Source organism: Hordeum vulgare, chromosome 5H (genome assembly GCF_904849725.1).
Source record: "Hordeum vulgare subsp. vulgare chromosome 5H, MorexV3_pseudomolecules_assembly, whole genome shotgun sequence".
Lineage (NCBI taxonomy): Eukaryota > Viridiplantae > Streptophyta > Magnoliopsida > Poales > Poaceae > Hordeum > Hordeum vulgare.
The window spans coordinates 302261295-302286738 of record NC_058522.1 but is presented as its reverse complement, the minus strand read 5'-3'; the positions used below and the strand labels follow the sequence as shown (position 1 = coordinate 302286738).

The 25444-nt window shown below is 42.1% G+C and overlaps 1 protein-coding gene across 1 annotated transcript; it reads left to right on the top strand.

The window, feature by feature from the left end:
- The first annotated feature begins 17795 nt into the window (after window positions 1-17795).
- LOC123396631 (probable arabinosyltransferase ARAD1) lies at window positions 17796-25397 on the top strand. The gene is made up of 7 exons (XM_045091513.1): window positions 17796-17843; window positions 17959-18128; window positions 18363-18451; window positions 22241-22716; window positions 23990-24286; window positions 24376-24471; window positions 24668-25397. Exons 1-7 carry the CDS (start codon window positions 17796-17798, stop codon window positions 25079-25081), a joined length of 1590 nt encoding a protein of 529 aa, XP_044947448.1. The 3' UTR covers window positions 25082-25397.
- The last annotated feature ends 47 nt before the right edge of the window (window positions 25398-25444 follow it).

The window sequence follows — 25444 nt, the reverse complement described above, 5'->3', positions numbered from 1 at the left end:
GAAAGCTACGATAGGTAGCATGGCCAGGACTCTTGTAAACCCTAGGGACTCGACCTGTATATAAAGGCGGGTCCCGGGAGATGTCAAGGCGAGTTAGAGATAATCGAGAGCTAGGTCAGGCGAGTTACACCCTCCTTGTAATTGAAACCATCATCAATCCACACAAAGTAGGACGTAGGCTTTTACCTCCACACGAGGGGCCGAACCTGGGTAAATCTGAGCCTCGCTTTCACTCACCCCCTTCGGGTCGCCACCAAGGTGCGATGGCTCCATCTTTAAATCCTTTCACGAGGACATCTGCCGTGAAAAAACCACGACACACCACCAACAAACGCAACATCAACAAACACCCCATGGTGTTCACGCCCGATGACCTTGTGTGGCTATATCTCCATAAGGACCGCTTCCCCGTCGAACACAAGTCCAAGTTACTTCCCCGAGCGGACGGGCCTTTCAAGGTGTTGGCACGCCATTCCACGTGACAAGTATGACATGAGCGACATATTCAACGTCAAGGACCTATCTCCTTTCCATGGTGATGAAGAACTTGATGTGAGGACGGATCTTTCCCAAGGGAGGGGAGATGATACGCAGCATCCCTTGATCATCCCCATGAATACTACTCCAACACATTAAGCTACGAGTGGTCCCATGACGAGAGCCCACGCACGTGCCATTGAAACCGAGGTGACATCTCTCTTTGCTCAACTCGTGTTTGATCCTCTCGATACATGGTATCTACCTCGGATGGAGACCTTACTCATACTCAGGTTCTTTGAAGGAGGACAAGGACTGATCGCGAAGGAACACGTAGAAGAAGAAGCAACTGCACCTCCCAGCGGCCGGACGACCGGGACCTACCGGACGTCCGAGCCGTCCCAGCCGCCAGACGTCCGAGCCGGCCCGGACGACCAACGCCTAAAGCCCTCCAAGTCTAGCATCCCCAGTGACCACATATCCGCCGCCCGGAATTCTGGTGCAACAATGCCAGAATTTTTACCCCGGATTTCTGACCCAGCCGGACGTCCAAGCCCCAGAAGACCGACAGGCTCCGAACGTCTGACACCAACGTGCCCGAGCCAGATCCCTCGGACGACCGGGCGTTGCCGAACGTAGGAGCCCCACTGAGCCGTCAGAAAACCGAGCCACCCGGACGACGGTCCCGTGTCTGCGAGCAGGCTCTTGGGCCACGGCCCATGTATCCCTCTTTACCAACTTGGACTATAAATAGACCTCCTTCCCCTCCTCTCTAGGGTTAGCTATGATTTGACAAACTTTGTTGAGCATAGCTCCATCACTATCCTCCCTCCCCATGGAGATGCCCTCCATGTGAAGAAGATCCATAGTGATGCCAAGGCCCCTACTCTAGGGAAGATCCCCTCGCGGATACAAGGCCCCTCTCGTAGGGAAGACTACCATTACGTGTATCCTTTTGTTGACCTTGAATCATTTATCCTCATGTGTCTATGTGGATCTAGTGGAAGTGTGATTGAGGGTTGTTCTCGAGAGTTTTTGTGTTTTCTCTTGGTTTTCCCCTCTTTCCCCCTCCAAGTTTGAAAAGATCATCACCCACGGGTTTGCCACGTATCAGTAGTCTTCAAGCATGTGCTATCCCCCATCCTGACCATCTCACCAACCGCATCTGTCGCATTACCAAGTGCAAGCATTCTCAGAGCAGCAAGGCGCTTTTGTTTGGCAGAGAAAGAGAGTTTACCGGAATAATCACTTGTCAGCTTGAAGTAGTCGTCGTGTAACTCCACTGCCTCCATAATGTGCAAAAATAATTGTTTTTGCATACGAAAACGACAATGAAACCATGGATCATCTCGGAAAGTTGGGTTCGGAGAAATCTAATCCTTCTGTTGTAGCTTTGTTGTAGATACCCTATCCTGATTGATCACTCTTCTCCCTTTGATTGAGCCCTTTAAATTGAGAATATACTCCACTTCCTGATCCATTTCCTCTTGCATGGTCATGCGCATGATCATGTCCACTTCTTCGTCCGAGTCCGATGAATCCAAGAACTCATCTTGAATAACTTAGTCAAGCTCCATCGGTCCATACTCCTCGTCGGACGAAGCATTGGAATCCATTGTTTCCTCTAATAATTGACAAAAAAATCTGGTCAACCATTGTGTCGAACACATCCAGCGGAAGGTAGAGCGACAGAGTTGTCGGACGTATCACAGTGTCTTCTGGGCCGGCAACGACATCCTCCGCGGTGTGGACGCGACACAAGACTCTTGTGACGAAGCTCGCAGGGCAGAGGTTATGAACGGTGGTGGAGCTCGCGTGGCGATGGAGCAGCGAGATGGACGGCACGAGGAGGAAGAAGAGAGGAAAAAACAACTAGATGCGGTTGTTCTGCGAGATGGATTTGATGCAATTTGCGGTGGGTCGGGACACTACCGCGGGATGGTCCAAAGACGACACATCAATAAAAGACCCTTCGACGAAACTGTGTGTGATGCATGAATCAGAAACGGTATAGTTCAAGCTCCATCGTCAATAACCAGAACTGTGTACGATGACAGACCCATCAAATATGATTCAGAAAAGATTTACATATGTGATTTCTTCCATATAGTTCTTCCATGCGAACTATTTGCGATTAGCTAAAATAACACAAACGTTTACAGAGATCCAGCTGTGTGCGATAGAGGGCACACAGTTCACTATCATAAACTATGTGCGATGATACAACAAAACACAAACGATTCGTCATAACACGATGTGTGCGATATACATCAAACAAGTGAGTAATCAGAATCATGCTACACCAGCAATACCACAGACGATTGGTGCTAATAACCTGTGCATGTTTTGGGGAAACGCTTGTTGGTATACAATTTTTCAGGGACTGATGAAATCCTAACCGACGGGTTTCGTAGTTTAGTCTGTGTGTAGTGTGATTTGCTCTATGTGCACAACATCTATGTTGCATACACGTCACTTGGGTGAACTATTTGTGATGAGAGAAAATAACACAAATGGTTGCACAAATCAAGATATGTGCGACACATGACATACCGTGCGCTCGGATGAGCCAAAATAACACAAACAATTCGGCGTAACAAGATGTGTGGGATGCCCAACAAACAGGTCAGTAATCTAAATTGTGTGGAAAGACTAAAAATAACACAAACATATAATAACACAGACAATTCCTGATAATAAGCACCCGATTCAGAAAATGATAACACAAATTATCATTCGTACTCCTACATAATCAACTACACACAATTGCAGACAGTTGCTACAATTTTTCCATGTGAGATTATGTGTGCACCAAAAATAATTCAAAAACTATGAAAATGTTGGGTATTTTGTGATCTAACAGGCATATGGTGTAAGTAAAAGAAACATGTGCGATAGTAATAAAAGAGCGTGCACGGTTGATGATACAAGACATGTGCTACATTTTTTCTGTGTGCGATTATGTGTCCCACGCCCTGTGTTTTTTATCATCAACGTTTCCTATTTTCTGGGGTGCTATAGATAGCCAAAGGGACAGCCTATTGCGTATGTTGTTTTTACGGCTATCTACAACTGATGTGGAGGACTGCTATAGACCGTCGGTATCTCAACTGATATACATGCCTTTATCCGTTGATGACATACACATCAAACACATGGTGGGTCCACACAAGTGTAAATGCATGCCCATATTTTATTTTATTAAAAACCTATTTTTATAAAGAAAATGAGAAAAGGTGGTTTCTATTTTTGTGCCCCTCCTTGCTTAGTTCTGTTTTGTTTTGCCCTCACTCTTTTGCAACCCTCACTTTTCCCCTCCACCTCGCGACCCACCCTCTCAAAAGCCCAAACCAGGGTCTACTGTTGGGTCAAAGCCTTTGACCCATTACCAGGCGCGGTTACTGACTCGTGGGACACCCCTACTAGTGGCTATGTTATTGTAGTTAGTGGGTGCATATAGTGACTTGTAGGACTCGTCTGTTAGAGGTTGTGCGTTTGTAGATAGTGGGTGCATATACTGACTTGTAGGACCCGTGTGTTAGCGTCTGCATGGTTGTAGATAGTGGGTGCATATACTTACTTGTAGGACCCGTCTGTCAGCGGTCGCGTGGTCGTAGGTGTGTGGTATCACTGACACGTAAGACACCATGTCAGTGGATCGCTTGCTCGTTGGTTGTGTGCGCAGTTAGTGACATGTGGGACCCCAATGGAGGGCCCATCAGTGAGCGGTTGCGCTCTTTCTATTTATTTTCCAATATTTTTTACACCATTCGAGTATTCGTGCTTCAAATGGACACCAAAAACAAGTTTTTTCTATTTCTTCTTTTTAAAATATTTCCATCCAAAGAGTACCTTATGTTCTTTCACTTCAAAGATAACCACGTTAAAATTCAATTTGATGCAATTAAATATTCAAAAAAAAAGCAATCACACAAACAGAATATTAATATATGATATATTCCCTTAATATATTGTGAACATGCACATTACATAGATAGGTCCCTACATAGATAGGCCCCTACACCACCAAGTTCACTTCGGGCAGCCGCTAACTCCTCATCCTCGGGGAAGATGTAGGGAGAGTGTGCATGCCTGCATGGGTGGGGAAGATGTTGTCAAAGTTGGTGAAGCTGTTGTGGGTGGTGAAGGCGTTGAACTCGCACCCACACCAAAACACTTTGCCGAGGAGGAAGTAGGCGTCGAAATGGTTGGTGAAGTGAGCAAGGAGCCCAATCACAAGGCCATTGGCACGAACCTCTTCGACACGAAACATCCTTGGAGAGCAGCGTGGGAGGTGGCGGTAGTCGGTCGTGAGGAAGACGTTCGCCAGCTCGGTTGGGCACCTTCACCTTGATATGGCCCACACCCGGAGGGTTTGCTCGACGATGACCCTGACGGGGTACTGCCTGTCCAGCACGGTGGCTGACAAACGGTAGGTTGGGCCGGTGAACTGCATCTTCTTTGCTTTGGCTTTGGCTTTTTGGTGAAGTAAAAGGCGGAACAGATGGATGTGAGATCGAGTTGAGAGAGATGCAGACGGGGGTTTTTTAAATAGCCGTGGAACTGTTCCATTGCATTCATCATGGCACGGTCTCCACGTTCACACATTCAATGATCTACTGCGTCGAATGGAGCCCTACGCGTTTTTCACACTGGCTCGGGGTGTGTTGATTGGTAAAGATGCATCTGTTTTAATAGCACTAATGCAACTATGCTCCATTGATTGTGTGTGCATGCACTACGACACCGTGGTTGCACACGTTTTAATATCCCTGGTGCGATGACGCATCGGTTCACACATGCATGCATGGCAATGATACCTCTCCAACATATCTATAATTTTTTATTGTTCCATGCTATTATATTATCATTCTAGGATGCTTTTTAGACATTTACTTGCTGATTTATATTATTTTGAGCACTAACCTATTAACTCAGTGCCAAGTGCTAGTTGTTGTTTTTTGCATGTTTTTGGCTTTTCAGGAATACTGTACCAAATGAAGTCCAAATATCCCGAAACTTTTTAAGGATTTTTTCTGGACAAAATAAGGACCTGGAAGCTTGAGAAGGAAATCGGAGGCCCCACGGGGTGGCGCCAAGCCAACAGGGTGTGCCTAGGGGGCGGCCACGCCCTGATATCTTGGGTCCACCTCCCTTGGCCTGTGTCGTTTCTCTATATCCTATAAATTCTCATTAATCCCAAAAACCCTAAGGATCCTCCCGAAACACCTTTCCGGCAATGAAAGTCTTTGTTCCGCCGTGTGCCCATCTGGAGCCCTGTTTCGGTGTCCTACCAGGGGAGGGGATCGATCACGGAGGGCCTCTATCAACCTTGTTGCTCCGATGGTGATGTGTGGGTAGTTCACCACACACCTACGGGTTCGTGGTTAGTACCTAGATTGCTATCTCTCTTTGTGTGTGTTATTCATTGCCATGATCACCGTGTTTCTTAAGGTGATCTATCTTATGTAATCACTTTGTGTGGTGCGTTTGTTGGGATCCGATGAATTGTGGGTTTATGTTTGGATTATTCATGAAATATATTTGAGTCTTCTCTGATATGCATGATTATGATAGCTTCATAATTCTCTCTGATCTATTGATTTGATTTGGCCAACTAGATTGATCTATCTTCAGTGAGAGAGGTACGTTGTAGTGGGTTCAATCTTGCGGTGCTCTATATCCCACTGGAAAATTAGGGGACAAGACTTGTATTGCCACCACTAAGGATAAAATGATGGGGCTGATTGATATTAATTAGATTTTCTTTGTCTACATCATGTCATTATTCTCCAAGCATTACTATGTTTTACTTAATACTCTAGATGCATGCTGGATAGCGGTCGATGGGTGGAGTAATAGTAGTATATGACGAGGGAGTCCAAGATTAAGGGATCCTTGGGACGCTAGCCTCTCTCTATGGGCCGGATAGTGGGCCGGTCTATGGCTATCGTTGGAGAACCGAAGACTGTAATGACGACGTGTCCAAGATGGAAACCTCCTGTTGGAAATATACCCTAGAGGCAATAATAAAGTAGTTATTATTATATTTCCTTGTTCAAGATAATCATTTATTATCCATTCTAGAATTGTGTTGATTGGAAACTCAAATACATGTGTGGATACATAGACGACACACTCTCCCTTGTAAGCCTTTAATGGACTAGCTCGTTGATCAAAGATGGTCAACATTTCTTGTCCATAGACAAGTGTTTTCATTTGATAACAGTATCACATCATTAGGAGAATGATGTGATGGACAACACCCAAACTATGAATGTGGCATGTGATCGTCTCAGTTCATTGCTATTGTTTTCTGCATGTCAAGTATCTGTTACTATGACCATGAGATCATGTAACTCACTTTCACCGGAGGAGTACCTTGTGTGTATCAAATGTCGGAACATAACCAGGTGACTATAAACGTGCTCTACACGTATCTCCGAGGGTGTCTGTTGAGTTGGCATGGATCAAGACTGGGATTTGTCACTCCGTGTGACGGAGAGGTATCTCAGGTCCCACTCTGTAATACAACATCACAACAAGCTTGCAAGCAATGTGACTAAAGAGTTTGTCATGGGATTTTGTATTACAGAACGAGTAAAGAGACTTGGCGGTAAAGAGATTGATCTAGGTATAGAGATACCGACGATCAAATCTCGTGCAAGTAACATACCGATGGGCAAAGGGAATAGTATACGAGATTAACTAAATCCTTGAAATAAAGGTTCAACCGATAAAGATCTCCGTATGATATGTAGGAGCCAATATGGGCATCCAGGTCCCGCTATTGGTTATTGACCGGAGTGTCTCAATCATGTCTGCATAGTTCTCGAACCCGTAGGGTCTGCACACTTAAGGTTCGGTGGCGTTTCGGTATAGTTGAGTTATGTATGTTGGTGACCGAAGGTTGTTAGGATTCCAGGATGAGATCCCGGACGTCATGAGGAGTTCCGAAGTGGTCCGGAGACGAAGATTTATATATACGAAAGAGGTATACAGGTTCCGGAAAAGTTTCGGACATTACCGGTAAAGTACCGGGAGTGTCGAATGGGTTCCGGGGTTTCACCGGGAGGGGCCACCCACCCCGGAGGTGGCACACGAGCCCCTGGTGGGCTTGGAGGCCAGCCCTATGGGCCTATGCGCCCGAATTGAGGAGGTGGGGAGGAGTCCGAATAGGAGGAGGACTCCTCCTCTTGGGGCCGCCGCCGGCTAACCCTAGGGATTTTCCCTCGGGCGCCACCCCTTCCCTCCCTCATATATATATTGGAGAGGAGAGAGGGCAGCCGCACCCAAGCCACGGCGTAACTCTGTCTCCCTCATCTAGTCCGTTCCACCTCTAGATTGATTCAGTAACGCACGATGCAGCCCTGCCGGATCAGCTCCACCAACACCGCCGCCACGCCGTCGTGCCGTTGGAGAACTCGTCTACTTATCGACCCCCTCTTGCTGGATCAAGAAGGTAGAGATCATTATCGAGTTGTACGTGTGTTGAATGCGGAGGTGTCGTCTGTTGGACACTAGATCGTCATTGGATCGTGGGACGGCTTGCAATTTCGATCGCGAAGACGTTCAACTACCTCAACCGTGTTTCTTAATGCTTCCCGCTTAGTGATCTACAAGGGTATGTTGATCCGATCTCCCCTCTCATAGATGCTCATCACCATGGATAGATCTTGTATGTGCGTACGAATGTTTTTGTTTCCCATGCAACGTTCCCCAACAGTGACATCATGAGCTAGGTCTATGCATAGATGACATCTCGAGTAGAACACAAAGGAGTTTGTGGGCGTTGATATTCAGATTGCTTCGCTCCTTAGTATTTTCTTGATTCAGCGGTATTGTGGGATGAAGCCGCCTGGACCAACCTTACTCGTCCATGTACGAGAGACCTCGACTGACATGAAACTTGTTGCATAAAGATGGTTGACGGGTGTCTGTCTCTCCTACTTTAGTTGAATCGGATTCGACAAAGGAGGTCCTTGGACAAGGTTAAATAGCAACTTGTGTATCACCGTTGTGTTTGCGTAGGTAAGAATCGTTCTTGTTAAATACCCATAACAGCCATGTAAAACATGCAACAACAAATTAGAGGACACCTAACTTGTTTTTGCAGGGTATGTTTTGATATGATTAACTAAACTCATTATTTTGAACAATAGTCTAAGTAATCTTTGCAACTTTATGTTGTAGCTCAATGGCTCGCGTAATAGCACCCCTGAATTTTAATAGCACCCCTGAACAAATTCATGGACTTTCGGGATGAATAGTATCATGTGTTAAAAAGCTACAAATTTGTGTTTTTTACACAGCCCGAATTTCAACGTATTTCCTCCTGAAACTTACACACATGTGTGTTATACCTTCATGTATATCTGTATTTCTTTTCGTTTTTTAAATAAAAAATGATTTTTTTTAAAAACGGCCTCCATGGTGGCCGAGCTCCGAACGGCATTTTTGTTATCTTATTTGCTATTTGGGATGATATAGAGCATTTGCACACACAACTTCGTACTACTAAAACTATTGCTTTGCACGATGCAAAGAGGGTATTAAATCAAGCTCTACATCATCCAGCAACTCGTCTTCATGCTGCTCTTCTACCACGATCGGTTCATCTTTGCTTTTCTATTCTCTGACCTGCCATGAGTTCCATGTTTTTCATATTTCTCAATCACATTTCTAGCTAGGCTTAGCATATTATTTTATGTGGATATACTACGTTCGGTAGTTCATGAGGTTTCATATATACATGCTGCTAAGAGTGTAGATGTAAGTTTTATATGTCATGTTGTTTCTAAGTGTGTAATGTTAATAATGTACAAGTATCAATGTGTTATACGTTGAGATATTGCTTGTGTATTTGCTCAAAGGAAGATGACTACTTCAATCAAGAATGAGTTAATGCATGTGTCATACAATATGGTTCTAATATCCATTGTTTTCATGACTGAAAAAATTCATTCGATTACACGTGCGCGTGCACTGTTACTAGTTATCAACAAAAAAAAACTTGTAAGGTATCATATGGGCGATGAATAAAGGTATTTGAGTTTATTAAAGATAACGTCATATCACATCAAAGCAAAAGATTCTAATATATCTTAAAGCAGTGCAACATGTATAGGGAACAAAACTCACATTCAGACCAGAACAAAACAACAAGAGGGTTGGCGCATACCAGGACTGATAAAACATTTATTATTAGCAAAAAACTGAAAATGCAGTACGAACAATAAATAAATACCCGTAAGTGTGTACAATAAGCTTGCATAAAATTTTCAAACAAAAAGGAAGGCAGAAAACTCAATTTATACATACGTATAGCACATGGATAGCGGGAACTTTCTAATAGGAGAACCAAGCTTAGGAAACTAAGAAGGAAACAATGTTTCTTGAACTAACTAACTATCAACTTATATACATGTATTTTTCAGGTGACTTCTAACTAATAATAAAGCAAGGAATGTAGGAACACCTACTTGGCCTGGAATATCACTTAACCATTAAAAAAATCATGTAAACATTGGTCAGTAGCAAGATTATTTCATAAATAATTTCAACAGAAAGCATAATTCTATACCGAGCAAAATAAAATTAGATTGTAGGAATTGGAACTCGAGAAAAAAGGATTGTAAGTTATACGACATAACATTATTCACATTATTCAGAAAGAGCGTCAAAACTAGATCATAAAAGACTGTACCCAACAAATTTAAGAGTGCTTAAGCACAACAAATAATACATACATTTGGTTAAGACTGCTCTAGTTAGTCATGCGGATAAGACTCACTTAGTTGTTGAACCAATGAGAATTACTCCCTCCGTTCCTAAATACAAGACCTTTTACATATTTCACTATAGACTACATACGGAGCAAAATGAATGAATCTGTACTCAAAAATATGAATATATACATCCGTATGTAGTCCATAGTAAAATCTCTAAAAGGTCTTATATTTAGGAAGGAGGGAGTAGTAAACAAATAGAAGCCGGCATCCAAGCACGCAAAAAAAAACATATCAGGTCATATATACAACTTATGTAATAGCTACTGCACTGTTCAGGCCTATAAGAGATAAATAGAACACAACAAATTAGGGGCAAGTAATTATTCACATAATCTCACAAGATAACAAAATGTTCTAATTTTGAAAACAAGGCACTTGAAAATTATAGTGACTTGGCATGCTTATGCTTGTCATCTGAACCAAATAAGAAGGGAAGGAAAGCTAAATCACATGGGAATAAATCTTCTACTAAGCTTGAAAGTTACAGTATGTGCCATTCTTATAATCTCAACCAAGTAAGGGGGGGAGTTAAATCAGAACTTAAAATTCCATGTTAATCAAGTTTAAAAAAACAAAACTAAAATGTTAATTCACTGACAAGATGAAAACTATAAGAGTGAATATAAATTATAAACAACATAAGCATAGAACTCCGACTAGACCAACACCACTTATCACATAATATTGCCTTTGAATACTTGCTCAAAACTGAAACTATGTTGAATGGAAAACTGTTACTCATCATATAATGTGTTCCATATAGCCTATGCCCATGAACAATATAAAATCTTAGTTCACAATAACCAGGTTGGAAACTCCAATAGTAAAAGCAGATTGTAAATAATGCAAACATAAAACCCATATGGACTAACCCCTACTTATCTCACAACATTATTCTCACACTAACATGAGATTAACTTGAAGCTTTATACCAAACTACGTAAAACAGTGACATAACCATGAATGATGCGAAATCAAGATGCACAGCACCCCATGTGATAATAATGAATCTTGTGCATCCTTATAGGACAGAAAAAGAAAATACAAGCATCACATTTCACAGTTAAACTGACCAAACGGATGAACGGAGAACATAACAAAGGATAAAGGAACGAAGTTCAAAATGTTAGGTCAATAGTCAACATTACTAACTGATCATGGGAGCTACAAAAACAGGATGCTCACAACAATATTCATTGAATGAACAGATAACAATGAATAAAAATGTAATTCATGCAGGGAAGAAGAACATCAAGCTATGAAATTCAGTTGCTATTTGGTTACAGGTTTTATACACCCAACCAATGGACAACGAAGGGCTAAATTACAGCGTCCATATATAGCATTCAACAATTACATCAGTTGCAGTTTGCAACATCAGAGCAGATGCATAATTGACAATTGTGCTACAATATAAATTGCATTAGAACATACTAATTAACAAAACATGGCTACAGATTACAATAACAATACTATTTACCAAGCTAAGACTAATCCAACACCGGACAGAGTATGAAACCAGCTGAAGCCCAATCGGAATATCCATGTAGAAAATCAAACACACAAACTAATGATCAGAAGGATTGGTAGATTCCAACACAGTAACCAGCATCTGAATACAGCTTGACATACCACCAGAGAAAAACACAGCAGCAGTAAAGTAGTTCTGCAGAGACAATCCAAGAGCATCTTCACTCTATTTGAAAGAACCTTCAAACAGATCACTTCAAAAGCAAACTTCCATGTTCATTTAAGATACCTCACAAGAAAATTAAATCTAGAATGCAAACAAAACAAGCACCTCCGATTTTCCTAGGAATCTTGAAAAAAAACACCAAAATATAACCACTCAAGAATCACCTCCGCCATGAGTATGTCCACACAGTTTACAACATGGTAATATAGCACAATCCTTTTCATATGATCTGGCATGTATAGGCTGCTGGGCGAAAGCAAATATATCCGGATAGACCTAGCAAGCCTTTTTCCAACTTCCACTAATTCTTATCGAGTTTGACCAAGTATGAAGGAACGGGATCGAAAGCAAAAATAACAGCTGGATTTTGACTGTGAACTGTCTCCAACCCGTTGTTTTTCGCCGCAAAAATATAAACACCTTGAACTGAACAAACCAAGCCAAACTGAAACCACAACCATCAATCTCTCGTTCGGATCATGTCTGCACTGAAGCAACTAAACCGACCAGACCAATCCGCCATAACAAACAGAAATGAAACCAAACGAAGTGCTCCACCTCCACGCATCTATACCAACAAAGCTCGTTATTCACGCCAAACATAATCTCCATTTCTCATCACAACCTTAAATCAAATCATCACGACCATGATAATAATAATATAAAGGATAAGACGCTACCCTAGATCAGATCACAACCAGAGCATGATGGATCCCTAAATCAGATCAGAAGTCAACAGCAAAACAGATTAGCCACGACCCTAAACCAAAGCAGCAAGGTTCAGAAGAACAGGGTACCAATATCAACGGAACAGACGAGGAGAATCCACCGGGACTAGCTAGACCTCGAAATCGACGGACGAAGCACCACGACCAGGACGGAATGCTCGCCTGGAATACAAGCAGACCAAGAACAGCGGAAAGGGAGCGCAAGATCGAAACCGATTACGAACACCATACCTTCGACTTACCCGACGACGGGAGGTGGAAGAGAAGAGAAGAGAAGAGAAGAGAAGTTAATCGAATCCTCCGATGCGAGGAAACAATGGGGGATCGTGTGGTATTTATAAGGGGCGTGGAGCTGGTGGCGGCGATGGGTTTCCGGGAAGGAGTCGGTGCGGGTGGTGGCGGTTCTGACTTTTTCCAGTCGTGGTCGGAGACGAACCGACGTCGGAGGGCCACGGCAGGGAAGGGGAGTGTTGGGTCTGTTTTGTTCGCCTTTTATCCATTTGGATTTGTTCGACAGATATGTACATTTGTTTTTGTTTTCATGTTTTGTCCGTTTATATCCATAGCAAAAGGCCCGTGCGTTGCAACAGAATTTGTTTCGTAATTTTCAATGAAGATGATCATATTTTACTACATCATTGAGATACACTATCACTCTTTATTTCGATGAAATTATGAACAATTTAAAAATCATAACATTTTCTAAAACTTGTGTACATATTTAAAATCATAAATATTTTTTATCACATAACATGTTAAATTTAAAATTGAGGTTTGAAAGATATGAGTATTTTTAAAAATACTTTAATCAGTAAAATATTTGAGGTTTGAGAAAAAATCTAGAAAAAATGGTGAGTACCTAGGGTCAAACCCAGGTCTCCAGGACGAGATAGATACGGCATAGCCAACAGGATGGCTAGTGTGGTTGTATAGTCTAATGGAATAAAGGTTGATGAACCAGAAGCTAGCGGCGGCGATTTAAGAAAAAAACCGAATCGTTTTTCATTTATTAATGGCATTGGTGGATAATTTTTATCAATTTTAAGAACAATGTTAATGACGGACGACAGAAGCACTAATTGCTTTATTAGTAAAGTAGAGATAGAGAGTAGAGAGTAGAGATAGAGATAAAGATAGAGGGACGCCACTAGGCAGCGGCGCCGCACCCAGGGCTTTCGGTGCGGCGGCCCTAGTACTGCCAAAACCACGAGATGTGGACCTAAAAAGGTGCCTTCACCACTGATTACGAAGTACTTTCCACGGTCCTAACCACTTTCATCCATCTTGTGAACACACTATGGCAGGCTGAGACTAAAGTGCTTGCATGCAGGAATCGTAAAAGTACAAAAAAGGGATCCACTGCATGCATGCAAAGCCTGATAAAAAAAAACTTTTTTCTCTTAAACCGTTAATTCGACCGATGATCCGTTTTCGCCGTTGACTTTGTTCCGATGAAATCTTCAAAACTAGATCCCATGTCGACATGTTTCGATGACTTTTTTTTCTTGTACTTACCACATTTGTTGTACTTGCTTGTCATATTAGTAAGTACTTACTTGTCTAATAAAAAATAACTTAATTACCATATTTTTTAAAATTATGAATAAATATGACATCTCGACATAATCAAACTAGCAAGCACAAACAACTTTTTTTAGGCGATTACGTGCAAAATATGACAACTTAACATATTTAAAACCGATGACCACAAAAAATACTTTATGGTCATTGTTTGTAAATACGACAACTCGACATAGTTAAATTAACAAGCACACGAAATAGTTTTCTGGCAAAGTTGTATGTAAATATGATAAGTTGGTATATTTTAAATTGAGAAACACAACCAATGACATGCTTTTATATCATGTATAATGAAATATGTTACAAGGCTTTTGTATGAAACAACATTAAAAAGTGACAATCAAGTTATTTTTTTAAGACAAGTAAGTGGTTAATAATATGGCAAGTGGGTCAAGAAATGTGGCAACTATGAACAAAAAAAAATAGTTGACGAAACATATCGACATGGGATCTAGTTTCGAAGAACTCGTCGCGAGAAAGCCAATTGTGAAAACGGATCATCGATTGAATTAACGGTTTTGTAGATAAAACTTTTTGAATTTCAAACATCAAAAGGAATCGCATGTTGTCTGTAGCATGCAAAACTCTTACAGGTTGATCTGCGCGCTGCACGGCAACGCAGCCGTGCGCACGCTGCCAATTAGATTTTCCCAAGATAGAGACTAGAGATAGAGATTATTTTTGTTGCAAAGTATAGGACTTTCACTGCTTACGCGACATCTACACTGTTCCCTCGCGCGAGCACACCGTGCATTCAAACGAACCGCTCGGACGAACGTTCCTCGCTAGAATCCGTCGAGGCCAAACGACTCCGGCGCTGCACCAAACTTGGACGACACGATCACAGACGACGACACCTTGAACGCCTTCTCCGCACTCGGGTCGCCGCCGCCGTCCAACTCCAAGACGTCCGCGGCCCAAACATCGTCCCCAGCTCCTCCGGCGGTAACCGACGGCGGCGCCGCCTCCGTCCGCCTGGGCACAACGAAGCTCGGCTGCACGGCGTTCGCCGCCACGTGCACGGCCTCCGCCTCTGCGCGGCAGCCTAGGGGCAGCTGCGGCGAGAGCGCCGGCTGCTGCCAGTCCCGGAACACCGCGGCGAGCGCGAACTGGTCGGCCACCCCGGCGCCGCACGCCGACGACGACCTGCCCGCGGCCACCCTGGCCATGAGATGCTGCAGGTTCTTGCTCAGCCTGGCCCTCGCCGCGGCGCCATGCCGGGGGCGAAGTTTGTGCGCGTGTTGTCCCCGGGCAGAGCGCGCGCCGCCTCGTCGTAGGCGCGCGTCGCGTCCTCGGCGGTATCGAAGGTGCCGAGCCAGAGTCGTACGCGCTGCACCGAGTCCTTGATCTCGGCCGCCCACCGCCCCGACGGCCTCTGCCGGACGCCAAGGAAGCGGCGCCCACGGCACACCGCCATCGTGGTGGTGCCGAGGCTGCTGCATTCCTGCCGCTCTCTTGTGCCGCCATGACACCGTGTCCGTCCACGTCTGTTTTGTAAACCTGGAGTTGATTAGCTTAAGCACCTGGCCAGCCAGCCAGCCAGATGAGTAGTACCGTCTTGATCGAGTTCACACATACACTGGAAAGTTTCGCCACTCCATACGTACATATATACACACTACAGCACTACGCCACTACAGAGACCTCCACCAAAGAGGATGGAAAGCATCTGGCACTTGCTAAATTCTCCCAGCATCGGACAGCCAATGCTCCCGCTGCTGGCCACTTTTAAAAGGAGTGTGGATTGAATACCGAAAACCATAGGGTCTATTTGCAAGAACGAAACGTTTTTCCAGATGCCACTTAAAGAGGGACGGCGGGTTCTATTACCAGAAACTACAAGAACTTTTATGCAAAATTACCCACGACAGACGACAAAAGCACTGGCTCCTTTAATATTAGGGAAATAATCTTTCCCCAATCTATACCTATACCTACCTACTAATAAAGCACCTATTGCTTCTGTGGTACGTCATTAAATTTGCCCCTAAAGTTCGCCAAAATTACCCACCAATGTCATCCATAAGTGACAAAAACGATTCGTTTTTTAACTTTAATTCGGCTCTTTGTTTCTCATTCTAAAGGCTAACGTTCTCATATTTTACCACAACAACAGGCTAGGCCAACCGATTGGGTGCGCTCCGCCCCACCTAGGAGACCCATATTCGATCTCGACTGCAACCCTTTTTTTCTATTTCGCACTTTTTTTATTTTTTTTCTCTTTTGCCTTTATTTCGATAAACTTTGCATACATGTTATCATGGATTAAAGAAATGTCAAATTTGTAGACACAAAAGTTCCCATATATAAAAAAAAATGTACAATACGTATGGACAATAAAAAAATGTACAAACCTTTTTGTTCTTCTATTTCACAGTTTTTCTATTTTTTTTCTCTTTTGCCTTTATTTCGATAGACTTTGCACACATGTTAATCATGGATTAAATAAATGTTAAATTTGTAGACAAAAAAGTGTACAATGCCTATGGACAATAAATAATATATTTTTCTTTTATTTTGAAAAATATTGATCATGTATTTAAAAGACTTTAAATGTGCATAGGAAAATGTTTTCAGTGTATAAGAAAACATATACAAAAATATATAATGTGTATGGAACAAAGTAGACATAGAAAATATAACTTTTCAAAAATGTTAATCGTGTATTTTAATAATGTAAAACATGTATATAAAAATATTCATGATGCATACAAAATATGTAAGATGCATATTAAAAAATTAGACATCAAAACTCAATAATGTTTGTGATGTCACACGCAAAAAAATGTTTCTAATGTATAAAGAATATAAAATGTTGTTTATACAAGCTTTACATAAAAAATGGCTAAACTTTGATTTTTCATATATATAAACTGTTTTGCTAATTATTATTTTAAGAATATCGATATTTGGTATGCATGTACTTACAAATTGATTGTTTTCGATGTAGCTGTCTAATATGTATGCAACCAAATTAAAACTCACTTAGATTACAAATGCAAACACATATATCAACAAGATAAAAATAATGTTCTAATGCATATGCTATCATCAATTAACAAAATAAAATTGCAAATGAAACTGATAGTCATAGAAATTAATTGATTATAAAAAAATTACAAGGGCCAACTTCTATTAAATTTATAGTCCGTTGCAACGCACGGGCATTTGTACTAGTCTAATAATAAAGCACCGATGGCTTCTGTCGTCCGTCGTGGCGTTTTTTCAAAAAAGTCCCTCTATTTGTCACAATTCAACCTGCAGTCCTTCAATTAGTGGGGAAAACGTTTTGCTTTTACAAATTCACCCCACCCTGCGGCGTCTTCTTATCCATAGATGAGAGGCGGCGGCTGCACCGGAGATGGCCGGGGGAAGGAGGCTCGATGGTCTCGAGCATGGCGTCGATGCGCTCTCGGGAGGGTCGGCCCCGTGGGGGCGTGATCCACTTGGGCACCAGCCATCCGGGACCGAGACCGAGACTGCGCCCTGCCCCGCCGTGTCCGCTGCCGTGTCGCCGCCGCCATGCCGTCGTCCGTCCGCACGGTCTCCATCCCCTTCGCCGACCTCAAGGTGAGCAGCCGCGTCCGGAGACCTCGCTTCCCTCGCCATGCGCGGTGGTTATTTTCGCCCTTCCTCTGGTTGTGACTATCAGACTGACGCCGTGAGTGTTCTATCCGGATTGCAGGAGCGGGACAGGGACCTGAGCGGCAAGATCGAGGAGGGGCTTGGCCCCAACGGCCTCGGCATCATCTCCATTTCCGACGTGAGTGCCCTATCCAGATTGCGCCGTCGCCGGCCGTCTCTTGCGATTGCATACAACGGGCCTCTGACAGAGCCAAGTCATGGCCTCATCAGGTCTCCTTCCTCTCCGTCAGCAATTCCTTCGGTAAAAGATAGATTGCATGCTAAATACCTAATCTGAGCTGCTCAGGATTGATATGACTAGATGATGAGATTGCTTATTAAATAAGTGAACACGTTCCTTCGGTAATTTAGGGGATTTTCCATTGGGGATTGATAAGAATATATGAAATTGTTGTGGAGGCCTGTAGCCTGTAGGCATACGTGCTGATTTCTCTGTTTCATCAGCTTGTACGTGCCCCAGAGGCAGTGTTGTTCATGTGGTGATCTTGTACGGTATAAACAAAAAAAATTGGCTATTGGAAATTATAGAAAGGGTAACTATGTAAGAAGTTGCAACCTGCAATATTTCTAACTTTGGGTTGCCTCATAAGATGCAAATTTATTGATGTGTGATTTGTGGTTTTTCTGCTGGTGCAAGGGGAAGAAATAGTATATCACTGATTCCAGTTTACTTAACTGTAGACTTAATATTTGATAATACATATATGCAGCTTGTGGTAGCTCGTTTTCTAATTTGATTGTGTGACAACCACGTTCATTATTTGAATCTTTAGCTTTTAGAGATGGGGAGGTTTTTGGTTAATAGAGCAAGAACTGCAAACAAATTAGTGAGTATCATCCTTAACCGGAAATAGAAGTAGATCCACAATCACCGCCTAACAATGCCAATGAATTCAATCCAAATGTGGTTGAGCATGATCCAGGAAAGATGAAACAAATTACTGAGTATCATCCTAATATTCGAGGCCAAATGAGAAGATCATATGTGAGAAGAGCCGCACGCAATCAGAAGAAATGTATAAGATCCGCTTGAAATGATGGACATGGAAGTTATTCAAGGCAGTTGATGCTAACAATATTATTGGAATATTTATTGTAATGTAGTCGGTATGTTCTTCAGAGCATTGTCCGTATGTTCCACCTGACCATCTCTATTCTTGCAAGCTTTCTATTTTGAATATATTCACATTTCACAAATAAATCTATTTTAATCACAAATTCATTTCTTATGTTGTAGTGCCTTCTAGGACTTTGGCAACATGACGAGTTTGCCTCTATGCAAAGCTGATTATGTCTGTTTTTGGCAAAGTTTAATAAGTGAGAGATGCTTTTGACCGTGGCAAAAAATGGCAAGTGAGAGATGCTTCTCATCGTGGTGGAAGAAATTGCACAATGACACTTGGTATGGATAGCTTTACTTTAAATTACATTTCTTGTAGTGCTTATGTTTTCACTTCGTTTTTAATGTGGATTTGTTGTTTGAAATATTGATGTTATATTATACGCTATGTATCTGAATACTCGAATTTTCATTACTAGATTATAGAATTAGGTTCAACTTGCCCAGGCTCCATAAAAGTTTTGGCTCCGCTGATCGCGCGAGGCAGGCGCGGCTGGCTGTGATCAGCTGGACAAGAATGCGCACGAAAGGCGCTTCATCTAGATCAATAGGCAGCATCTTTATTGCGCGTCACCTCTTGGTGTGAGTAGCTGCTCGCTCCGTGAGCAGCTCATCCAGCGAGGACACGGAGTGCTGCCTGCCACCTCTGCTTCAAAAGTTGCACTGGTCCAGCAGGCAGCCAGGGTCGATTGAAATTGCGGAGATGATATGATGTTCGTGTGAGGAAGCCAACCATGATGCATGAGAAAGCAATAATTCTTTTCTTCTGTGCTTCAACGTGGACGATAAGTTTCGATCATCACACACTTAGCACTTACACTTTTAGATCGTTAAGAGTGATTGGCCAAAGTTGCTCATCTCTACTCATGTTCTTCATCATCGGCACTGGCCCTGTCCTCACCAGCATATCGGGCGTGTCCGCGTCGTCTGCATCGTCTCCTATCCAGTACATGCAACACTCACATTTGTCACTGCTAGCTTGTCGTCCTCGACGTCGAGCATCGCTAATGCACTCTACTCGATCACGACCGTGTTATTTGTTAGTAAAACAAGAATTAGGTACGACGCTGCAGTAGATCTATTTTCCCCCTTATAAAAGTGCAGAACAACAGCCTAGGGAAAACCAAAACAAATAATACGCAGATTCAAAACATAAAACATGGAGGAGTCAAATTTATAAATAAAACATCTAAATTTAATTCAGATTGCACCATTATATTTGCTAGAATAAAATCTTTGGAACAATATCCTAATTCAGTATTTTATGAAATTTTCTGAAGTCATATTTTATTAAGCTAGCATATCATTGTATTAGGTAGAAAAATATTCCATGTTCAAAGAAAAAATATTTTATGTTTAAGAAAAAGTATTTTATGTTTAGGAAAATGTATTTTATGTTTAGGAAAAAATCCATTGAGATTGTTTGATGTCCATGAGAATAATGTCGGGGGTTTAGGAGAAAAGTTGCCAATGTTTTCAATCCTTGATTAATGAGTCATCAATACAGACTCAAATTTATTTCATAAGTATCAATTGAAACATAAAAGCTTTTTTGTTCGTAAAATATGAATGTGTTTTGCGCACCTATTTAAATACATGTATTTTTTTTCTTCTGTTGCAACGCACGGGTGTATGTGCTAGTCTTTCCCCAATAATAAAGCAAATTCGGTTTTTCTGGTCGTCCGTCTTGAGAATATCCAGCACATCGAATGGGTCGGCCCATGCACAGGCGCGTGCTTTTAGTTCCGTTTATTTATTTTCAGTTCCTTTTTATTTTTTTATTTTAAATAATTTAGAACTTTAAATAATCTTTAAAATTTTAATAAACTGAAAATTATAAATCAACATATTTAAAAAATTAAAATGTTTGTGACTTCAAAAACTGCTCGGAGTTTTGTAAAAAATGCTCGCATATACAATAAAATGTTTGCAATTTTATAAAAATCTTTGTACAATAAGAATAGTCCATGATCTCAAATACAATTCCATGTATTAAAAACTATTAAATGCATTTAACAAAATGCTTTCTATTTGAAAATATGTCCTAAAATTTTAAAAATAGCTAATGCCTGTTTTGATAGTTTCTTTTTTTTTATTTAAAATTTTCCGTTCCATTTTTGTTTATTTATAATTTAAATAATTTAGAATTACAAAAACTTTTGCATATTAAAAAATATGAATTTGGATTAAAATGCTGACGAATTTTTATTTTGAATTAAAAATAGGATACAAAAAAGCGCCGGATTTTTATATTTTTTTGCAAATTCCAAAACAATATCCATGAATTTAATAAATATATTACTGATTAATAAAAATGTTTGTTTACTATGAAAAACTTAATGCATTTCAAAAAATGTTTGTGAATTTAAAATAAAATCCTCCAACATAAAAAATAATGTTCGTGTTTTGTTGAATTGGTGGCCAATTCAAAAGAAAATATTTAAACCCGTTCGAAATATAAAAAATATTCACGATTTTTAGTAAATTTTTGTAAATTATAAAAAATGTTCTCGATTTTAAAATCGTTATCATATTTGTAAAATTGTTCACGAAAGATCTAATGTATGTAGTTAAACATTATTGCTTCTAAGTCTTTGTGACAATATACGTGTGTGAATTTTGAAGAATTAACTGTTGAATGGATCAGATTATTATTGTATGTTTTCTCAAAAAAAATTCTTGAAATTTAGAATAAATCTTTGAGTTACCAAGATTTTTGACAACCATGGTATATATTTTTTGAAAATGTAAAGATTGCTTCAACTTGTGAATAAATTTAAAAGAAGAAATTTTTTTTGCGTTTGTGCATAAAATTTCTAAATCAAGCGATGATATGTGAACATAATGTGGTCACCATCATTGTAGATTATGTTTTTTTTCTTCCGTGGCAACGCACGGGCCATTTTGCTAGTCTCTCCTATCACGGCATTTTTGCAAAAACACCCCTCGATTTTCCGGTATTCAATCCGCGGTACGTTTTTAAGTCATGCAAACAGAAAAAACGTTTCATTTTTGTAGAAACGCCCCAGTAGTTTTTGGAATTCAACCTACAGTCCATTAAACAATCACATCACGCCAGATCCCCTTCCTCGCGCACGAGCGCACCGCCGCCGCCGCCGCAGGCCTGGCGTTGGACGCACCCAGCACCTCTTGCGCCGCCCGACAACCCAACACCGAATCGATGGAGTCTGACGGCGAGGAGGAGGCGGCGGCGAGGAGGCTGAAGGGCTGCCCGGAACTGACGGTGGAGGGCGACATGCGGGAGATGGCCAAGACGGCCGCCTGGAGCGTCAGCTCCTGCAAGCCCGGCAACGGCGTCGCCTCCCTCCGCGACGACGGCCTCGACACCTACTGGTAGTAAGCTCCCTCGACAGCCTCGACAGCCTCGACACCTACAGGAACGGCGGCGTCGGCGGCGCCGAGGGGGACTCCACCGTGTTCCCCGCGTGGCCACCCTCCGCGGGCGGGATCAGGCGGCAGCACAGCGTGGAGGACTGGATGATGGCGTCCCTGCAGCAGCAACAGCAGCAGGGAGGAGCGGCGGCGGCGGAGGCCGTCCGGGTGCGGGATCCCGCCGCCGCCGAGGCCTTCTTCGTGCCCTTCTTCTCCTCGCTCAGCTTCAACGTGCACGGCCGCAACATGACGGATCCCGACACCGAGGCCGACCGCCTCCTTCAGGTACCAGGCGCTCCTCCACTCTCCCTTATCTCATTGCCTTTGCTGGTAGCTCTCTCCTGTGGCCTAGAATGGGTCGTCTCGCCTCCGATTGAGACGTCTCTGCTCTGAATCGTGTTTTGTGTTCGTGCAAAATCGTTCGCGTACGACCGTCCGCCAACAGCCAAATTGCCCGATGAAAACTGTACCGCTACAAAACACACTAAACGGACGAGAGGGTCACAGTAGATTAATGATCCATGGAACACTGTAAGCTCATCAAAAGATAAAACACCCAGGCTTTGAACATTGCTCTCATAGCTGGTGTTCCATCGCTGTCGACAACGCTGTATATTTAGCAGCATTGGTCTCCCCAAATTATGGCAGACATGGCAGGCCGCTATCTCCTTTACTTACAATGTGGCTTGCCTTGAAAGAAAATAATGTTTGGGAGTTAGCAAGTATAATTTGTGAGGTGCCGTGATGTGGATTTCCGGGTAAGCTATCTGGCTGGTTTATGTATGAGTCGTAGGGGCAGGTTAGTAGGCTCTTATCACCATGGAATGTTCTAACTGAATCAAAATTGCAGAATGGAAGGCTGAAGTAACCTACTGCCTACCACATTTGACAATACGTGTTCGTACGGTTTGATCTTGTAAGAAATCCTCGATTGGATATGGTGTGTCTATACATTTCAAGGGCTAATCGATATTACTTATTGTGGGTAGTATGGCCACAAGCAGACTTGATGCACACAATGTCTGTGCATCTTTTGTCGTGATTACCAACCACTGCAAATTTGTAGCCGGCAATCAGGCTACATTGGTTTTACAAACATATATTAGGATGATAACAGAGTAACTTAGTGCTCCATGACGATGACACTGAGGCTGGATTCCTATGTTTCTGTCTTTAGTATCTCTGAGAATTGTGCACTGCACAGCCCATTATGTGTAATCCTAAGTAAAAATGTTCTGAATCAAAGACCTGTTATATAATGAAACAAATCAATGAACATTATATTGCTTGCATCGCATGTCACCTGTTTTTTTTTGTTATGTCAACCTGTAAAGTTTGCTTAGCCACAAAAAAATTGTTTTTTCTTAACTGTGGAACATCCTGTAAGGCTTGGGTGAGAACAAAAATCACACAAAAAACTGCCTATAACTGTATCGATACGCTCCCCTGTAAATGTGTAATTTTGTCCTCATTATTTTTTTCATCCTAAGTAAATATTTCATCGAGTAATAATTAAATTAAACTGCTTTTTAAACGTGTTTCTATCTTGTTCTTGTAGGTGGAACTTATGGACATTTTAGGGAAGTCTGAATATTGGCAACTATCTGCGGGACGTGACCATGTGATTCCGATGCATCACCCAAATGCTTTTAGATTTCTGCGAGATATGGTGAATGCATCTGTTCTTATAGTTTCAGACTTTGGGAGATACACAAAGGAACTGGCTTCCTTGAGGAAAGATGTTGTAGCACCATATGTGCATGTTGTAGATTCCTTCCTTGATGACAATGCATCTGATCCATTTGAGGCTCGCCCTACACTGCTTTTCTTCCGGGGGCGTACAGTCAGGAAAGCTGTATGGAATTGATTTATGTCTCAGCCTAGCATTAACTGTAGTGGAATCTGTCTTGAGAGTATGGGATCATAGGTTTATTTTTCTTCCAGGAAGGGAAAATCCATGGAAAACTCGCAAAGATATTAAAGGACAAAGATGGTGTGCGCTTTGACGATAGTCTTGCCACAGGCGACGGCATTAAAATCGTAAGCATCCTCTGTCATTCATATCGTTCTCTATTTAGTGACATGGAATTAAATGGACTTGCCCCTCACCATACTCGTTCCTTCTAAGTGTATAGTGGCTTTTGTTTACGGTTTCAATATGTTGACGTGATTCACTTCTCTGTTAAGGCCTCTTGATATGAGAACTGATATTTTATAAATGGTTTACTCCTTACAGTCTACAGATGGTATGCGATCATCAAAGTTTTGTCTCCATCCCGCCGGGGACACTCCTTCGTCATGCCCGCTGTTTGATGCCATTGTCAGTCATTGTATTCCTGTGATTATCAGCAGCCGGATCGAGCTCCCTTTTGAGGATGAGATTGATTACAGCGAGTTCTCACTTTTCTTCTCGGTTGAAGAGGCTCTAGAACCTGATTACTTGCTCAACCAGCTCAGACAGATGCCCAAAGAGAAGTGGGTTGAGATGTGGTCAAAGCTGAAAAACGTCTCTAGCCACTACGAGTTCCAGTATCCCCCCAGGAAGGATGATGCCGTGAACATGATATGGCGGCAGGTGAGGCACAAAATCCTGGCAGTTAATCTTGCGATTCACAGGAGTAGGAGACTAGAAGTTCCAGACTGGTGGTGAGGATTTGGTTAATCGTGTACATATCATCCTTCATATGGTTCATGACACGAAGCCATGGTCGTGCACCATGACACTGGATCCAGGAAGATGTACTGACAGGCACTAACATTTTTGCCCCTTTTCATTGATCTTACAACGTCGTAGCCATTACCCCCCTTGAGGTCATGATATAGTGAGAACATGTAGTTATGTTATCGAGCAGGCTTGCCTGGCAGAAGCATGTGCATTAGAAACACACTTACAAACATGTGGACCAACAAACTGGATGTTGACAATGTATTTCAAGTAGATATAATATCTCTTACTGATTGCTACTTGTCGAGGCCTTTAACATCCAAGGTATCTTTTGACATGGTTCATTTA